Genomic DNA, 21,383 nt, shown 5'->3' with positions numbered 1-21,383 from the left:
GCTTCTGCTGCTGTTATTGCTGCTGTTGTTATTTCTGCTGCTGTTGCTGTTATTAATGCTGCTGCTGTTATTGCTGCTGTTATTACTGCGGATGTTGCTGCTGCTATTATTGCTACTGCTGCTGTTATTGCTGCTGATGTTGCTGCTGCTATTATTGCTGCTGCTGTTATTGCTGCTGATGTTGCTGCTGCTGATGTTGCTGCTGATGTTGCTGCTGCTATTATTGCTGCTGCTGTTATTACTGCTGCTGTTATTGCTGCTGCTGTTGTTGCTGCTGTTATTACTGCGGATGTTGCTGCTGCTATTATTGCTGCTGCTGTTATTGCTGCTGATGTTGCTGCTGCTGTTATTGCTGCTGCTGTTATTACTGCGGATGTTGCTGCTGCTATTATTGCTACTGCTGCTGTTATTGCTGCTGATGTTGCTGCTGCTATTATTGCTGCTGCTGTTATTGCTGCTGATGTTGCTGCTGCTATTATTGCTGCTGCTGATGTTGCTGCTGATGTTGCTGCTGATGTTGCTGCTGCTATTATTGCTGCTGTTATTACTGCTGCTGTTATTGCTGCTGCTGTTGTTGCTGCTGTTATTACTGCGGATGTTGCTGCTGCTATTATTGCTGCTGCTGTTATTGCTGCTGATGTTGCTGCTGCTATTATTGCTGCTGCTGTTATTGCTGCTGATGTTATTGCTGCTACTGTTATTGCTGCTGCTGTTATTGCTGCTGCTGTTATTACTGCGGATGTTGCTGCTGCTATTATTGCTATTGCTGCTGCTGTTATTGCTGCTGTTATTATTGCTGCTACTGTTATTGCTAAAAGAACAAAATTTACCACTAAACTAGATTTCTGTCATGACAACTCTCAGAGTGTTTGGCATGGTACTGGATATGGCAATGTTGATATGTTTAGTCTTGGTGGAATAGATCTGCTATGCTGCTGTTATTGCTGCTGCTGTTGCTGCTGTTATTATTGCTGCTGCTATTGTTGCTGTTATTGCTACTATTGCTGCTGCTATTATTGCTTCTGCTGCTGTTATTGCTGCTGTTGTTATTTCTGCTGCTGTTGCTGTTATTACTGCTGCTGTTGTTGCTGCTGTTATTACTGCTGATGTTGCTGGTATTACTGCTGGTATTACTGCGGATGTGGCTGCTGCTATTATTGCTGCTGCTGCTGCTGTTATTGCTGCTACTGTTATTGCTGCTGCTGTTATTACTGCGGATGTTGCTGCTGCTATTATTGCTGCTGCTGCTATTATTACTGCGGATGTTGCTGCTGCTATTATTGCTGCTGCTGCTGTTATTGCTGCTGATGTTGATGCTGCTATTATTGCTGCTGCTGTTATTGCTGCTGATGTTGCTACTGCTATTATTGCTGCTGCTGCTGCTGTTATTACTGCTGCTGTTATTGCTGCTGCTGTTGTTGCTGCTGTTATTACTGCGGATGTTGCTGCTGCTATTATTGCTACTGCTGCTGTTATTGCTGCTGATGTTGCTGCTGCTATTATTGCTGCTACTGTTATTGCTACTGCTATTATTGCTGCTACTGCTATTAAAGCTGATGTTGCTTCTATTATTGCTGCTGTTATTACTGCTGCTGATGTTGCTGCTGCTATTGTTGCTGCTGCTGCTGTTATTGCTACTGTTGTTATTTCTGCTGCTGTTGCTGTTATTACTACTGCTGTTGTTGCTGCTGTTAGTACTGCTGATGTTGCTGTTATTACTGTTGTTATTACTGCGGATGTTGCTGCTGCTATTATTGCTGCTGCTGCTGCTGTTATTGCTGCTGCTATTGTTGCTGTTATTGCTGCTGCTGCTGTTGCTGCTGTTATTACTGCGGATGTTGCTGCTGCTATTATTGCTGCTGCTGTTATTGCTGCTGATGTTGCTGCTGCTGCTGTTATTGCTGCTGATGTTGCTGCTGCTATTATTGCTGCTGCTGCTGCTGTTATTACTGCGGATGTTGCTGCTGATATTATTGCTGCTGCTGTTATTGCTGCTGATGTTGCTGCTATTATTGCTACTGCTGCTGTTATTGCTGCTACTGTTATTGCTGCTGCTGTTATTGCTGCTGCTGTTGTTGCTGCTGTTATTATTGCTGCTGCTGTTATTGCTGCTGATGTTGTTGCTGCTGTTATTATTGCTGCTGCTGTTATTGCTGCTGATGTTGCTGCTGCTATTATTGCTACTGCTGCTGTTATTGCTGCTACTGTTATTGCTGCTGCTGTTATTGCTGCTGTTATTACTGCGGATGTTATTGCTGCTGCTGTTGTTGCTGCTGTTATTATTGCTGCTGCTGTTATTGCTGCTGATGTTGCTGCTATTATTGCTACTGCTGCTGTTATTGCTGCTACTGTTATTGCTGCTGCTGTTATTGCTGCTGTTATTACTGCGGATGTTGCTGCTGCTGCTATTAAAGCTGATGTTGCTTCTATTATTGCTGCTGCTGCTATTAAAGCTGATGTTGCTTCTATTATTGCTGTTGTTATTGCTGCTGCTGCTGATGTTGCTGCTGCTGCTGCTGTTACTGCTACTCTCTGAGTGTTTGGCATGGTACTGTTAATATGTTTAGTCTTGGTGGAATAGATCTGCTATGCTGCTGCTGTTATTGCTGTTGCTGTTGGTTATCGCTGCTGATGTTATTTCTGCTCTTGCTGCTGGTATTGCTGCTGTTATTGTTGTTACTGCTGCTGTTTTTGCTGCTGCTGTCCAATAACTAAACTTCTGTCATGACAACTATCTGATTGTTTGGCATTGGTACTGGATATGACAATGTTGACATGTTTAGTCTTTGCAGAATAGATCTGCTAAGCTGCTGCTTCTGTTATTTCTGCTGCTGCTATTATTGTTGCTGCTGCTGTTATTGTTGCTGTTGCTGCTAATATTGCTACTGTTGCTGCTGCTGTTGCTGTTATTGCTGCAGAGCAAGTACGGGACATACTACTGCCAATACATACACGACACGCTGCTGTGAGCAAGACATGCTGCCGCTGTACAATATGGCATACATGAATTACCCATAGCAGATCTAAACAGGTGGAGCTGGGGAGGTGGAGGGTTTCTGAAAGCGCGCTGCAACTGCTACAGAAAATTATGGGAAGAGAGTATGTGCTTTCCATACATAATAAAACATAATTTTGTGGCAAAAACATTATCGTTTTTATCCTATTGTTTACTATGTTTATTTGCTTGGTCAGTGTTGTTGTGGGTTTTGGTTCTTTTGCTGTTTGTAATATGTCCCCGTTTAGATAGCTAGTAAATGTGTGTGTGTGTAAGAGTATGTGTCCTCACCTCTCGAGCCTCTGCATGGTGAGCGCGAGTGTTTTGTTGAGCTCCTCTATGATGCGGCTGGGCGGGTGGAGCGACAGCGGCAGGGTGGCGAACTGCTGCGAGTGAGCGTGTGCGAGCGCATGTGTGTGCGTGTGCGTGCCCTGGGACGGCAGGCATTTGAGGGAAAACGAGGGCGCTGGCTCACATATCATCACTTTCTTTGGAGGGAGAGGCGGTGACAGTCTGGCAAGCGTCTCTGAAGAGAAGAAGAGACAGAGTTATGTTTTCCATGATGGTTTTCATGAGCGAAAGATGAGCGGTACAGCGGCGTCACCTGTAAGATGGTTGGGAATTCTGCTGTATGGCTTCGGCGGTAAGGCAGGAGGCTGTTTCAGTGACGACGGCCTCACGTGAGTGATGTCAGTGCTGTCGCCAGGCAACGACACAGGCTTCACAGAGGGCGGGGCTTGAGATGGCTTTGGGACGAGATCTGAGAGACACGCCACAGTTTCTCCAGACGACTGGACCTCTGAGAACGACACTAGATGAGATAGAATGCGAAAATTTTAGTTTTTCCATATTATCATTGTTGAAAACAGTTGTGCTGCTTCATTTTTGTGGAAACCGTGATATATTTCCTGGCAACATTTATTGAAACTATACAGCATAAACATCAGGTTTGACACCAATCAGCATCTCATTAACATATAATCACCCTCATTTGCATATAAACACACATTAAGCATTCTTGATGCACATCAGTGTGAAATACAGGTACGGTATCAGGAATTGCCTTAAGAAGAGGGTTAAAAAAATGATCCCCAAAGAGCAAAGTATGCCTGCATTTGGTGCAAGAACATTACAAGTGGACTTCAGCTGGTGATTATGTGTAGTGTAACTCACCTGCCACTGTGACGCTGGTGTCTACAGACTCTGATACTGGACTGATGACCGTCTGTCTGTCCAGGTCACTCACACACATGTCACCGCTGACCTCCTCTACTGACAGAGAGAAAGACGTTTGACTCTCACTTAGTTCCAGTAAAACACATTCTGCTTGAACGGATAAAGACCAAAATCTCTGAATCAAGTCAATAACATTCATTATGAGTTTGTATAATGTAGGCGTGTACCTTTCTCATACACTTCCTTCAGCACGCCTCTCTTGATGAGCTCTTCTCTGCTCTGACGGGTCGACATCTTCCTCTCCAGCACTGCAAAGCATTCACAAAACCACTTATGCTACCGTTCAAATGTTTGAGGTTGTTTAAGTCTATTCTGCTCAACAAAACTGCATTTATTTGATCAAAAATACAGTGAAATATTATTACAGTTTAAAATAGCAGTTTTCTATGTGAATATATTGTAAAATGTAATTTATTTCTTGTGATCAATGCTGAATTTTTTTTAGCTTTTTTTCCTTCAGTGTCACATGATTCTTCAGAAATCATTCTAATATGCTGATTTGCTGCGCAGGAATCATTTTTGATGTTGAAAACAGTCAAATTTTGTGGATGCATACCATTCAAAAATTTGGGGTAAATATGATTTTTAAAACAAGAAAGAAAGAAAATTAAAGAAATTGATACTTTAATTCAGCAAGGACGCATTAAATCGATCAAAAGTGACAGTAAAGACATTTAGAATGTTACAAAAGATTCTATTTCAAATAAATGCTGTTCTTTAGAACTTTCCTGAAGAATCCTGAAAAATAAAATGTATCAGTTTCCACAAAAAGCTGCAAAATGTATTTTTAATGAGCATAATTGTCATCTTTTCCGCTAGTGTATAACTGAAAACAGTGTGTGTGCTGTCCATGTGACGAACCTGCAGACGTCTGTTTGAACTTGTCGCTCTTTTTCTTTCTCCATTTCCACGGCTTGAAGAGTCGTCCTAGACTGGCCAGTTTGCTCCGTCTGCGGATCGGCGGCGTGTGCGTCCCGGGCACCAGAGAATCAGAGCGCATGGCCGCCAGCCGCTCGGCACCCTCTGCTGAACACACCCAAATATGAAAATTATGCCATAATTTACTGTCAATAGTCAGGGCTGGGCAATAAAACCATAATTATCGCAATATAATTTTTTCTCGATAAAATTATAACAAAAGTTCGATATAAACGGCCCTGACAAACATGAGTTTCAGTTAGAAGGCTTTTCAATCTACAAATCACCAACATTTACAATGGATTTACTGTAGTAAGACTGTAATTGCACCATGGTATTGTGGGATATTCATATTGAATTGTATTATATTATTAATGTAGACATGTATTAAATGTATTAAAGGAGTAATGGAATATAATTAATGTGTTTGTTGTTATTTGTGCATTTGCATGTATACTAAATGTTTTATTTTACCTGTGGTTATCATGATCTAAATGTATGATACTATGGATGTCCAATGGTTAATTTTAATAAAAGTAGAGTCCAAACTCAAACAGTCAGAATATTTAAATTTTACCCTTGGCTTGTTACAATTTTTACAGGAAAAAAAAAAAAAAAAAAAACAGCACTCAAATTCTTCATAATATCTTGTGTTCAATGAAACCGAAACAACATGAGGGTGAGTAAATGACAATAACTTTCAGTTTTGGGTGAATTATTCCTTTAACAAGTAAATCTACAAACCAAATCTATGAACTAATGAGATTACACTAACAATTTCCAGTAGCTGCAATTAAAACGTCAAGGTATTAAATAAACCAAACGGTCATAAATCAAGTAAATGAGTCAAAAGAATTTAGAAAGTAAAGAAACTAAGTGAGTAATTGCATCATAAATGACACAGCAGAGTCCAAATACCTTTAGGATCAAGTAAGTGGAAAACCTCATGGATTTTCCCCCCCTTCTTCCCATTTTGTGTCACACGTATAGGATTACGCTGAAGTTTTCAGACCTTTTTTATTACTTTTTCCATTTGGTAACTCATATAAAACAGGGCGAAGAACATTCATTTTCTTAGATTAAGAGGGAAACGACTGTCTCACGTATAAAGTGTGAATTTCTAATCCCATCTTCTGACCTCAGGAGAATAATCTTCAGATGTACTTCACGTCAGCAGAGCTTTCTGCTCTCTAATAATCCAATATTAATTTCACAGAGTGACTAATAAGGTCCCTTACTGACTGTTAAGTGTGGAAGAAGCGTTCACTATGAGTCCAATGACGCATTCCCTTACAAAACATAAGTATACTTCAAATTAAGTATACTTAAGTAAAGTTCAAGTATATTTAATGAAGTAAGTATTCGAATGTCATTGCACTAGTAGTATACTTATAAGTGTACTATTTCAATACTACTTGGGACTAAATTGGCCCTCTTTTTAGTGTATAAAAGTATACTTTAAGTGAAAACACAACTAGTAACATTTTTCGTTTGTACTGCAACTATAATACGGTATATTGATAGTTTACTAGTTAAATACTTGTAGCACATTTTTAGTTTATGAAAGTACACTTCTCAGTAAACTACTAGTTTAGTAGTTTTATACTTTTGCACTTTATTATGTATACTACTGTGTTCCTATTTAGGTATTAATTAATTTGTATACTTGAAATATACCTATAACTGTACTATGTTCACTACCAGTGGACTACACAAAAATTCACATAAACATATCTGTTTTCTTTATAAATCAATATTTTCAAACAAATCTACTGTATTGGATGCCAAAACATGTAAGTTTATAAGACAGCGTGTAAATAAAATTATTTAATACTCATAAAAAAAATTAAGAAAATTTGATTTATTTTAAACAGTAAGACTAAACGTGTTGAGCTATATAACAATAATTAGTTTTCTGTCTATAAATATATCAAAACAGTTGTTCCCTTGTCTATTAAAACACGTAAATATTAAAACGTCTTTGGTGTTTTCATGGTTTCTACAAAATAAACCGGAAACCGAGGGTAACGCGGGTATGACGCCATTGACAGGTGACTCCTCACACGTCCTGCAGCCTTGGGTAAAATTGCAATTTTCTCACGATTTACAAATAGTTGCAAACATTTGGGATATTGTAAGTACTCAAGTGAACAAAATATATAACACTGACCTAGTGCTTTTTGGATATTTTACTGCAAAAATCTTACATATTGCACCTTTAAGTGTAATTTTAAGTATATTTCTGAGAAATACACAAAAAAGTAGACTGAAAGTAATTAAGTAGCAGTTAAATACCATAAAATGCAATATATATATGTATATATGAGTCATTCTACAAAACCGGTACGATTTGAACTTACACATTTTTAGATTTTTTACCAAAATGTTTTACTTTTCTGAACACCCCACAACATTAATGACATATTTAACTTCCAGAAAAACATATTTTCCCATCTCATGCATCAAATCCCTGTTATTATTGGTCATTATTTTAAGTTATGGACACTATGGGAGCTCTCTGAATATTATTAATAAATGTATTTGTGATAAAATCAACATTTTCCTATTAATCAGATCTGCCTCACACTAATTCAGTCATTGCAAATATAAAAGTTACATAAAATCTCACACTTTTGCTACTAAAGCCTGAAATGGACACTTTTTGTGACAGAAACCTCATCATTTCTGATCAAAGGCTTCACTTCAGAATTTGAACTAAATCAGTTTTCTTATGATCGATCTGAACATTTCAGACAGAGTTCAACTAACTTTAAATTACTTTTTCATAAACTTAACAAAAATAATGATAAAAATGTAGGTGTGACGGGGTTGAGATTTTTTGGCCACTGCTCTAAATCTAGTGAATAAATGGAGATCACATGACATGCATGATATTAAGAAATCATGAATAATGTTGATCATTTTCACAAGTAATAGTTTTCTGTCTTTAATTGATGTAACGAGTCGTTAAGCTCGACAAACACAATTTCACAACATCATTTAGTTATAATTATTAAAGAAGGTGCTAACTCGCCTGTGTCTGCTCAAAATGACTTCTATGATGTCACTTCCTATTAATGATGTCACATAAGTATCAGTTCATTATGGTTTGTGTAACGGGGTCGAGGGGTTACTGAGGTACGGAACTAAATCATGTGATTTTAATGAATAATCATGAAAAAACATTACCAGCAAAAAAGCACAGATGGATATTTATGGGAATGGCAAAATGAATGGACTTTTTCCTCATTTTATTATTCATATCCCAAGAACACTTTGTGACAAAATAGGTGGTGTCAACTGAAAAAAACTAAATAATTTCTAATATGAAGATAAAATGTATGTCATGTTTTTAAACATTATTAAAGGAGACATTTCAGTTAATACAGAAAGCTTTTAAAATATATATTTTGGTGACCCAATAGATAAAATACACTTTGAGGGACTCAAATCATACCGGTTTTCATGGAATGACTCCATATATAGAAGTTAAATAAAAGCTAAATTAACCAACAAAAATGGCTATATCTGTCTGGTCCGAAGAGCACAACAGCTGCTCTGAAATCACTGGAAACTTCCTCTGGGAAAACTGGAAGCATTCTGGATGCTTTCGCCACGACGCTGCTGTAAAAATAGGCTGCTGGTGCATTAAAACAGGTCAGCAGGTAAAGGAAAGAATCAAGCTCGATTTTCCAGAAGGGCTTTTCTGCTGAAGGAGGCTGAACATTCACTTCAGCTCCACATCTGACCAATGAATGTAGGTCAAACCAACTACTGACTTCACAGGATACAGAACGCAAGAAAATAAAACTACCAAACAATAAAATGTGGTTCAGTGCCAGCATATAACATAAGAAATCAACAACACTGAGTAAGAAATACTCTTATTTAAATGGTGCACACTATTACATACATCATCAGGGTAACATGTGACCCACTACATTCTACTACTAAATATTAGATTATATATTTTATATCAAATATTTAATATAATATTTATACATAATTCTTACATTTAATATATAAACTGTTTAAATTCTTTTTTATTTTAATATTTTATTTAATAATTGTATATATTAAACATTTATATTTGTATATATTTATATATAAAATGTATATTTAATGATACATCACATCCTGTTGTTCACTGTAAATTACAAGGTGACTCATAATTTCTATTTACAAAAAAAAAAAACACTAATTTTAAAGATATTTGACTGTAAAAGAACACATATTGACAAACTTTTAAAGTCCAAAACCCATAAAGTATTTTACAGTAAACTTCTCTATTATAATTTTTCAATACATTTTTTTTTTACATTAAATATGACATCATGGTAATATTACAGTATTTAATTTTGCTAGTTAACACATGTGATAAACTTGATAAAATGATAAACTTAAATATTAATTGTTTATGAAGTTGCAGCTGTAACATTTATGGAAATACATGTTATTCTGTATCAATTTTATATTATTTTGTTATACAAACACATTACATTAAAGCAAACAATATATTTTGCATTTTTTTAAATATAGACAAATGTTAAAGGGACAGTATACCAAAAAAATAATAATAATAAAAAAATACTAAAATAATTTTGTCCTCATTTACTCACCCTCAAGTTGTTCCAAACCTGTATAAATTTCAAATTTGTTGAACACAAAGGAAGATATTTTGAAGAATGTTTGTAACTAAACATTGGATGGTCCCCATTGACTTCCATTGTATTTTTCTCTTTTTTCATAATGATGCCCCAAAACTGTCTGGTTACCCATATTCTTTAAAATATCTTCTTTTGTGTGCAACAGAAGAAAAAAAAAAAATCAGGTTTGGAACAACTTGAGGGCAAGATTTTTGTTTTTTTGGTGTACTGTCCCTTTAAATAGTTAAGGATTAAATAGGCCACCATAAACATGAATAAATTGATTGTACAGCATCGGTCCGGACGGGTTCATCATCATCATCCTCATCATCATCCTCATCACTCACCGTCCCGGATGTCATTCCCGCGGCTGCAGTTGCTGCAGATGTGCTTGATATGACCGGAGATCACAAACGGAGTGTTGTTGTTACCGGGGGCGGTGGGCTGCCGCAGTTTGACCAGGTTAAAGGCTCTCCGTTTGCGCGGTTTCTCTGCGGACGACGATGATGATAATGATGAAGAAGATGACGCGTCCTCCCGTAGCCGAGATGTGATCCAGGTCCCGTGCGCTCCCGTGAATGCGGGACCCGCCATGGGCGCAGCGGCGGATCCGTGTCTATCCGTCACACCCCGGGATGGTGCGGATATCGAACGGAAGAGCGCGTGCATGAGCCTTACCGATCATCCCGAGCCGCGCAAACCGGGTATATATTACCGTCCCGTGCGCGAGACCACCGACGACACGCGCAAAAACGTTGGCCCACCTGAGCAGAAGCGCGCGTGTGTGTATATTTACACACATAAACACTCTGATTTAAGACACTTTCCTATTTTAATTTTTTAAAATATATATCACACCTTTAAAATCCGTCGTTATTTACGCGCAAATGAATGTTTATCATACGCGGACGGATGCGCCTCTCGGTAGCATCACTTCAAATTCATCAACGTGACGCAATGCCGTGAAGTCCACGTAAAAATACGCGGACCGGAATCCACCGTTAACGGGAGCGAATTCACGGATCCTATCCTACTACGGCGAGAACTTGTCTTATGAATATTAATGAGCCAACCAGCAGGCACATCTGATTGGAAGCCGTTGTTACGCTTGGCTCATAAATATTAATGACGCAATGGTAACCGTTAACATCTATTTTCATTTTTTTTATTAGTGTTTAACATTTATTTAGATTTAATTTATTTTTTAATCACCAGGCAGCGTGAACTTATTCATGAGAGCTAAGCCTTCGCCATAGTATTATTTTTAGTCCATAAACAAAGAGAATCCAGACCGGATCTACCGAGAGACCCCGCCTACGTCACCGTGTTTTGAATGGCTGCGCTTTCTGAAGCCTGTACTAAAATAAAAATAATAACTGTAACCATTTTCCCCCAAGACTGTCTGTGTCCACACCTATTGCTAAATGCTGCTTTAATATATCTATTATTCATAACGAAATATCTCTATAAATCTCTACTATAAATACCATAAAGATATTTAATAGACTCTGTTGACACATTATTTTTGTTTTTGTAAGGGAAACATTTAGAGTAAAATAAATTAAAAATAAGATTAAAATAAATAAACAAATTATTAATATAAATAAAATATATATATATTTTTTTTTAAAAATAACATAATAGAAGTTAATATTAAATATTCTCCAAATAATATTTACACATATTTATAATCTTCATTTTTCACAGAATAAATTGGGTCTGCATTGAAATCTGTGGAAAAATGTTGAGTAAAATAGGCTAATAATCACATAAACAGTACAGTACAGAAATTAAATATTTTCCAAATAATATTTTATTTACACATATTTAGCCTAAATTAATTTTAATATAAATTGGGACTTTATGCATTAAAATATATAGCTGCATTTTTTAATTTTTAAAAATACTGGGTTAAAAACAACCTAAGTTGGGTTGAAAATGGACAAACCCAGTGGTTGGGTTAAATGTTTGCTCAACCTGCTGGGTAGTTTTATTTAACTCAACTATTGTTTAAAATGACTGTATTTCTTGCTTAATGAACCCAAAGTATGTTGGAAATTAACATTTATTAATATGTTTAATGAATAATAATTAAATAATAAACATTTATTAAATTGCTTATTAATAAATATTCACCTTTTGATTATTATTGTCGCCTCTAGTAATTATGTGTCTGATTTTTAATGTTCAACCCATTTTGGGTTCATTTTAAGCCAGACATATAGTCATTTTTAAACAATATTTGGCTTAAACCCTCTGGTCCTCATTTTTGACCGAAAAATTTTATATTTAGAAATGTTAAAAATCATATTTAAAGGTGCCCTAGAATTGAAAATTGAATTTACCTTATAGTAAATTTATAGAAGTATATAGTTGAATAACAAGAGTTCAGTACATGGAAATGACACACAGTGAGTCTCAAACATCATTGTTTCCTCCTTCTTGTGTAAATCTCATTTGTTTAAAAGACCTCTGAAGAATATTTGCATATGCCAGCTCATGTTCAAGGCATTAGACAAGGGCAGCCAGTATTAACGTCTGGATCTGTGCACAGCTGAATCATCAGACTAGGTAAGCAAACAAGGACAATAGCGAAAAATAGCAGATGGAGCAATAATAACTGACATGATCCATGATATCATGATATTTTTAGTGATATTTGTAAATTGTCTTTCTAAATGTTTCGTTAGCATGTTGCTAATGTACTGTTAAATGTGGTTAAAGTTACCATCGTTTCTTACTGTATTCACGGAGACAAGAGAGCCGTCGCTATTTTCATTTTTAAACACTTGCAGTCTGTATAATTCATAAACACAACTTCATTCTTTATAAATCTCTCCAACAGTGTGTAATGTTAGCTTTAGCCACGGAGCACTATCAAACTCATTCAGAATCAAACGTAAACATCCAAATAAATACTATACTCACATGATCCGACGCATGCATGCAGCATGCATGACGAACATCTTGTAAAGATCCATTTTGAGGGTTATATTAGCTGTGTGAACTTTGATTATTTTATGTATTAGAGTCGCAAGCTCGGGGGTGGGGAGCGTGAGCATTTAAAGGGGAAACAGCCTGAGTCGGTGCATATTTAATGATGCCCCAAAATAGGCAGTTAAAAAATTAATAAAAAGAAATCTATGGGGTATTTTGAGCTGAAACTTCACAGACACATTCAGGGGACACCTTAGACTTATATTACATCTTGTGAAAAAGCATTTTATGGCACCTTTAAAATCCAATTTTTTTAAGGTAGATTAGTGCCATCTGGTGGGAGTAAAAAAAGAAAAACTTATGTAATGCCTAGTGTAACCACCAGATTCCTATGAAGTTCTATATAAAGTGGCTTATAAATTCTCTAGTGGTTTTTAGACACAAATATTTGGATTTATACTTAGACATTCTCAGAGACTACGTTTAGATTTTTTTTATTTGAAATGTTGATTTGAAGTGTCAGTTTTTGCATTAATTTTACTACAGTCAAACCTGAACACAGAGGAGGGCGTTTTGTTACACATAACATCAAAATTCAGGAGTGTCACCCCTTCATTGCTGTGCACTTTTTTTCTGCACAGTGTCTGATTTGTAGTTTGTGCCAACAAATGATTCTCTGAGTTTTCGTATTTTTTCGTATTTCCCATTCATTTCCTATGTCGGCCATTTTTGACCGCAAAGAAGGTAAGAGTGACTATATTCTTACGACCCTTTAACATGTCCGAATCATGTCCTTGATTTTTGTGTGTGTTCATATTGCTAATGCGACAAAAGTCACCAAATGTCATCTCATTCCAATGAAGCTACAATTTTTAACATTTCAAAATATAAAATTTTTCGGTCAAAAATGAGGACCAGAGGGTTTAACCCAAATATTGTTTAAAAATGACTATATGTCTGGCTTAAAATGAACCCAAAATGGGTTGAACATTAAAAATCAGACACATAATTACTAGAGGCGACAATAATAATCAAAAGGTGAATATTTATTAATAAGCAATTTAATAAATGTTTATTGTTTAATTATTATTCATTAAGCATATGAATAAATGTTAATTTCCAACATACTTTGGGTTCATTAAGCAAAAAATACAGTCATTTTAAACAATAGTTGAGTTAAATAAAAAATCCCAGCAGGTTGGGCAAACATTTAACCCAACCACTGGGTTAAAACAACCCAATTGCTGGGTTTGTCCATTTTCAACCCAACTTTTTTAACATTTTTACAGTATTTTTTAGACTGTAGGGTCTCTCGCATGAGGATGATCATATTTGGGCGTCCGAAAGATTATAAGCAGAAAACTGCTAATAAAGAAGAATTATTGGTGGTTAAATGCACAGCATCATCATCACATATTTACTAACATCTGTGCAGATGTTTGATCAGCGATCTCAGCTCTTCATTTTGTGGTTGCTTCACTAAACTGGCCCCAGAACAGATGAACAGATGCAGAACCGAGGAACATGTGCAGATGAAATATTATCTAGGAGGATAAATCGAACCGTGACTCATATGCTGGAATGAATATCTCCTCATGCTTTCTCTCTCTCCAAATCTCCAGCAGATGGCAATCATTCTGTGTGTGAGAAAATTAACCCTTGTCATTTTAAGTAGCCTATATGTGCGACATTAATCGTGTTTGAAAATGCGTATATACTTTGTCATGTGTTGAATATCACAAAATCATGTTCAGGTCACATGATGCAACCCCCAAAGGCCTCAAGAACATGAAAACATCTGGTGGGAATAGGCAAAAAAAGACTTCATTTCCTTTATGCAACATGATATATTACCTCTTTCGGGGTGAAATGTTTTCAATACATTTACTCAATAGCTACATGTTCCTGGAAAAAACTTACAGAATGACTAAACGAATGCTAATTTAACTAGTAAATGACAGTATTTGTACGAAGCAAATGATGGTCATTATTATCTAAATCACTGTGCGGTGCAGCAGAATGACTGTTTTGTAACTCATCCGTCTGCTACAGAAGTCAGCTTGATGCGTTGCATAGACAAACAGTTTAATCCATGCTGTTATGCAACCGTATCCCTTTAACACACACACACACACACACACACACACACATATATATATATATACAGCAGTAATACATCTGACATTCTAACACATTTCAGTGATTGGCTTATTCTGAGCTGAACTGTCATCATTACACACACACACACTCAGCCTGCAGGCGATGTCTGTGTGAGTATCAGATGAGTGTCTGTTGTGTCTGGCCTCAGCAAAATACCCTCACAGCATATTGATCTATCAGCTCATTCAACCACAAGAACAGCAGTGAAATACACTAGTCACACTTCAGCAGTGTTGTTATTGGGGAACACTTTACAATAAGGTCTCATTTGTTAACATTAGTTAATATATTAACTACCATGAACTAACAGTGAGCATTTTATGACATTTAATAATCATTGTCAGTGTTAGCTAATAAAAAAATAAGTGCAATACAACTTTTAATTGTAAAAAATAGTTTAATTTTAAATAGTAAATGATGAAATTAACATTAACTAAGACTAATAAATGCTTTAGAAGTATTTTTCATTGTTAGTTCAAGTTCAAGATAGAATTCATGTTATTAGCGACACCGGTGGCCGTTAAGTGAACTGCAGCCCAGCAATTTATTGCTCGTGCTCGCACACGTGCACACGTAACGTACAACAGACTGACGTGATTCAATGCCCTCATAAACTTACACCAAAGTTATTTTTTAATGATTTGATTAGCATCAAAAAGACGTTTGAGGCGATATACTGACGAACATTCAGACGCCGACACAGCTCAGAGCGATTAATATGTAATTATGTGCTGCATGCTTACCTCTCAATTTAACAAAAAAAGGACAGCAGTTCAGAAATCATCTGATCATAGCGATGTGGATATGTTTGCGCCAGCTCTGTGATTCACCGGCATCATGTTGACGGATGAGGTCATTAAAATTACACTGTTATGAGTATATATTTGAGACTATAGACTATATCTATCTGTGTGAGGCTATAGATTGAATTAATCCCTTGACACACTGACATTACAGTACAGAATGGCTTTTTTCGGCATTTCCTGTACATATGCTGTAGTTTCATGTGGCGAGAGGTTCTCGGGAGCACGCGTAACCGTCAAATCCACTTTATTTCCCGGCAAAAACGTTCACATAAAAATCAGCTTTCATATACAGAAAAAGTAATTAATACATGAAAATTCTTACATGTCATAAATGAAACCTTATTGTAAAGTGTTAACAGTTATTTTTTTAAATAAAAGTATTAAAAATCATTTTTGTTCATTGAAATACAGCTGAAATAAAATAAAATATTAGATGAGAAAATTAAACTTAAGAAACATTTTTTTCATATTATTTCAACTAACTGAAATAAAATAAGTTCTAAAATGACTAAAACTAAAATAAATGTGAAATATTTAAATTTTAAATTATTCAAAACAAGCACACAACAAAATGACTATAAATATTTTAAAAAATGTTAAAAAAGTATACTGAAAAAGGATAATCACCCATGTCATTAATTACTCACCCTCATGTCGTTCCACACCCTTAAGACCTTTGTTCATCTTCAGAACACAAATTAAGATATTTTTGATGAAATGTGTGAGGTTTCATAGACAGCAATATAATCAACAGGTCCAGAAAGGTACTAAAGACATCATTAAAACAGTCATGTGACTGCAGTGGTTCAACCTTAATGTTATGAAGAGACGAGAATACTTTTGTGTGCAAAAACAAAACAAAAATAATGACTTTATTCAAAGATTTCTTCTCTTCTGTGTCATTATCATTCATTGTTTACGTCCAGCACTTCCAGGTTCTACATCAGAACGGCGACTCATTATTGGCCGGCGTCAGCATCACACGCATGCGTCGTGCTGATCATGTGATCAGCTTTGGCCAATACTGAGCCGGCATTCGGATGTAAACACGGAAGCCTTCACAGGGAAGAGAAGAGATTGTTGAATAAAGTTGTTATTTTTGATTTGTTTTTGCACACAAAAGTATTCTCGTCTCTTCATAACATTAAGGTTGAACCACTGCAGTCACATGACTGTTTTAACAATGTCTTTAGTACCTTTCTGGACCTTGAAATGTTGAGTCATATACCTCTCGGATTTCATCAAAAATATCTTAATTTGTGTTCTGAAGATGAACGAAGGTCTTACGTGTGTGGAACGACATGAGGGTGAGTAATTAATGACAAAAACTTCTTTTTTGGGTGAACTAACCCTTTAAGATTGTAAAATGCAACAAAAAAAAATGCACATCTACAACTGAAATGATCTATAAAACAAAGTTTGAATGCAGTGGTTTGAGCTGAAGGAAGGGAACTGAATGTCTGAGGAGCATCAGCACACATCTGCCCTGAAAACACTAATCAAATGAAACAGCTTCACAATCACTGACACACTTTACAAGATTCTTCATGACAGGAAAACAGCCTGTAGGTCACAGTGACATGATCTATCACTGCTTCAGTATGATGTCATACTCACTCTAGAGTAACAGTGATGATGTCACTATTACTGGCACTATCTCTACTACTTTATCTAATTTGATCAGACCATTTTTACCTGCTGACCAGACAGACGCACATTGAAAGAGGAACCCAAAGTCATATGATAACTTTGTGCTCACATTCAGATTTTGTTCTTTTGAACGTGTTGCATTGGTGATCCAACACATTTTAAAAAGCAACTGCAAGAGCTACAGACACTATCAATTTCAATCGACTTTCATTGCATGCATAATGGAAGCACATGTCGCTGATATAAACACATGCAACTGAAGTCCTGTCATTAGTCTTTACCGCTCATGTCATGACATCCACGGCCCCTGAACTGCATGACTCACTGGCGCACGTGAAGACAGAGCTGAGTTTATTTCTGTGCATTCACGAGTCTGTGTGTGTGTGTGTGTGTTTCCCCTTCGGAAAGCAACATCTGCTGAATTAACACACCTCTGGAGCAGCTTTACCACTTATAAAAACCATTCTTTATAGTACCATGTAAATAATGCAGTATATGGATGTGGTAATCATTCAGTACCATGTTTTTGGATATGTACCATGGTAATATTGGGATTTTTTGAAGTACCTTGGAGTAGATACTCTAAATAACATGGTATATGTCAATGCTCCATGATATTTTTGACATAATATAATAGCACATGTGTGTTTGGTACCTTATCAAAGTTTATATACTATGGTATAATCTATGATATTTGGTCTGTCAAATCAATCAGTACCATAGTATTATTTTTTAGGCAGTGTACCATGGTAATTTTCGCAATACTTTGGAGTACCATGTAAATAATACCATATGGATATGGTAATAATTCAGTGACATGGTAATTCTGTGGTTTTTTGCACATGTACCATGGCAATTTTGGAAGTACTTTGGAGTAATTACTCTAAATAACATTGCATATATTAATGCACATGACATATATACCATGGTATTTTTTGAAGTAGTTTTGAGTACTATGTAAATATAATGGCATTTGTAGGCTATGTGTTATGCACTATGTAAAAGCATGTGTTTTTGGACAAATACCATGGTAATATTGGGATTATTTGAGTAAATACTCTAAATAACATGGTATATATCAATGCACCATGGTATTTTTTAAGTAGCTTGGAGTAACATGTATGGCACATGTGTATTTGGTAATGGTGATACCATGTTTTTTGCACATGTACCATGGTAGTATTGGAATTTTTTAAAGTACTTTGGAGTTAATACTCTAAATAACATGGTATATATCAATGCACCATGGTATTTTTTAAGTAGCTTGGAGTAACATGTATGGCACATGTGTATTTGGTAATGTTAATACCATGTTTTTTTGCACATGTACCATGGTAGTATTGGAGTAAATACTCTAATTAACATGATATAATGCTCTATGTTTTATTTGTTGACTTATGTATTATGGTATTTTAAAATAGCTTGGAGTACTATGTAGTAAATATACTGTCATATGGTAATCATTTTGTACCATTTACCACTATGATATTTGATCATGTCTATGTTGATCATTATTTTTAGTTCAATATGAACAGGGTAATCATTCTGTTCCGTGGTATACATCACAATAGCATGGTATTACCACAGTACAGTAGTGAACGCGCACACTCACCTGTCTGTAATGCGTAGGACAGTCTGGTTTCGGTCAGGTACGGGGTGTCGCTCTTGGATCGGGCTCTTCTGATGGGCCGCCGGTCCACATCCTCCTGCTCGGGCGCCGCCGCCGCCGCCATCAGAGCCGCGGGACCCCCGGTGCAGCCCCCGTTAACGGCGAGGGACAGTCACGGCAGAGACACGGAAGAGCGCGAGCAGGGGGGAGGGATGGAGACTCCTCCTCGCTCCGTTAACCGATCAACCGACACGACACACGCGAAACAGAAGCGCACAGACCGTCAATCGCATCCCGCCCTGATGCAGCACACGGATGAACGGAAACATCCAGAGCGCGTGGAATCCTGCTGCCGTACTACCGTTACTAACCGGGATGACGTGTTCGGCACGGAGAATCTGCACTGATGCGGCGGAGAGGCGGATGTTCCGCGCGCGAGTCCCTCATTCACGCGTTATACGCGCTCATGACACATGCATGTAGATGTAGTAAATACCGTTAAAACGGCACCGATCTCCGTGCAGCTGTGACATCATCAGTGCCGATCAATGATCCAGAGCTCTTCACCTGTCTACGGTTCAGAGCTGACTCATGCTGAAGGACACGATATAAATTCACACGATTGGACCCATGCAAACTATAATAAAAATAAAGAAATGTGAAAGGGTCATTCCTGGTATTTGGTGCCTTTTGGACATCAAAAAATGTAGAAAATCAAACTCGACATTTTTGTGTAATCATACAGTGATGTAAAACATCTGAAAAATTATTTTTGGTAAAGCTCGGGTAAATATATTTAACCATTTATTAAACAAAATCAGTGAAATGGTAGATGTCCACCCTGTTAGGGACAAATGAACAAGAGTTTAAAATATTTATGATTCTAATTTATGGGCATTTTGTACATTTTCTTAGACAACTCATGTCCCTTTGTGCCTTTAAAAGCATATCAGTTAGTAAATTATCAGAAAAATACATATTAGGCTATGTATGAATTGTACTTTCTCACAAATCATTTTACATTTTTCGTTTTCAGATACAAATGCCCAGAAGGGATTTTTGTTAACTTTAGTACTACATTATTAATACTCCAATACATTTTCAAAGTCATTGAATTATTAGTATATTTTTGGTATTTTAATGAAATTATTGTAAAGAAAACTGCTTAACAGAGTGGACTAAGTAATAACAGGTTGGACTGACTAAGTAATAACAGGGTGGGAAAAAATAATAACAGGGTGGTCTAAGTCAGGGGTGTCCAAAATTGGTCCTAGAGGGCCACTGTCCTGTAGAGTTTAGCTCCAACTTGCCTCAACACACCTGCTTGCAAGTTTCTAGTCTTTAGCAAGACCTTGATTAGCTGGTTCAGGTGTGTTTAGTCAGGGTTGAAGCTAAACTTTGCAGGACTAAGTAATAAGAGGGTGGACTAACTAAGTAATAACAAGGTAGACAAAATAACGACAAAGTGGTCTAAGTAATAACAGGGTGGACTAAGTAACAACAAGGTAGACAAAATAATAACAGAGTGGTCTAAGTAATAACAGTGTGGACTAAGTAATAAATGGATAGACAATAATAACAGAGTGGTTTAAGTAATAACAGGGTGGACTAAGTAATAACAGGGTAGACAATAATGACAGAGTGGTCTAAGTAATAGGGTAGACAAAATAATAGAGTGGTCTGAGTAATAAAAGTGTGGACTAAGTAATAACAGGGTGGACTAAGTAATAACAGGGTAGACAATAATGACAGAGTGGTCTAAGTAATAGGGTAGACAAAATAATAGAGTGGTCTAAGTAATAAAAGTGTGGACTAAGTAATAACAGGGTGGACTAAGTAATAACAGAGTGGTCTAAGTAATAACAGTGTAGACTAAGTAATAACAGGGTAGACAAAATAATAGAGTGGTCTAAGTAATAATAGGGTGGACTAAATAAGTAATAACGGTGGACAAAATAATAATAGAGTGGTCTAAATAATAACATGGTGGACTATGTAATAACAGGGTAGACAAAATAATGACAGAGTGGTCTAAGTAATAATAGGGTGGACTAAATAAGTAATAACAGGGTAGGCTAAATAATAACAGAGTGGTCTAAGTAATAACATGGTGGACTAAGTAATAACAGGGTAGACAAAATAATAACAGAGTGGTATAAGTAATAACAGGGTGGACAAAATAATAGACTGGTCTAAGTAATAAAAGTGTGGACTAAGTAATAACAGGGTGGACTAAGTAATAATAGGGTAGACAACAATAACAGAGTGGTCTAAGTAATAATAGGGTGGACAAAATAATAACAGTGGTCAAAGTAATAACAGGGTGGTCAAAGTAATAACAGGGTGGACAAAATAATAACAGTGGTCTAAGTAATAACAGGGTGGACTAAGTAATAATAGGGTAGACAATAATAACAGAGTGGTCT

The 21,383-nt window shown here is 36.4% G+C and overlaps 1 protein-coding gene across 5 annotated transcripts in view; it reads right to left on the bottom strand.

The window, feature by feature from the left end:
• phactr1 (phosphatase and actin regulator 1) overlaps window positions 1–19,605 on the bottom strand; it is a 29,758-nt gene extending 10,153 nt beyond the window's left edge. Inside the window, exons 1-6 of one of the 5 annotated variants that reach the window (XM_048207857.1) lie at window positions 18,961–19,605; window positions 5,093–5,257; window positions 4,399–4,479; window positions 4,169–4,267; window positions 3,600–3,806; window positions 3,287–3,521 (exon numbers count right to left, since the gene is read on the bottom strand). In XM_048207857.1, coding sequence (XP_048063814.1) covers window positions 3,287–3,521; window positions 3,600–3,806; window positions 4,169–4,267; window positions 4,399–4,479; window positions 5,093–5,257; window positions 18,961–19,081 — 908 coding nt within the window. In that variant the 5' untranslated portion in view covers window positions 19,082–19,605. Of the gene's footprint in view, window positions 1–3,286; window positions 3,522–3,599; window positions 3,807–4,168; window positions 4,268–4,398; window positions 4,480–5,092; window positions 5,258–10,142; window positions 10,907–18,960 lie in introns of those variants that run through there. The other 4 variants (XM_048207859.1, XM_048207854.1, XM_048207855.1 and 1 more) reach the window with 4 other exon arrangements.
• Window positions 19,606–21,383: the final 1,778 nt, after the last annotated feature.

Source organism: Megalobrama amblycephala, linkage group LG11 (genome assembly GCF_018812025.1).
Source record: "Megalobrama amblycephala isolate DHTTF-2021 linkage group LG11, ASM1881202v1, whole genome shotgun sequence".
NCBI lineage: Eukaryota > Metazoa > Chordata > Actinopteri > Cypriniformes > Xenocyprididae > Megalobrama > Megalobrama amblycephala.
The sequence above is the reverse complement of the archived record's forward strand: the minus strand, read 5'-3'. Positions and strand labels throughout refer to the sequence as shown.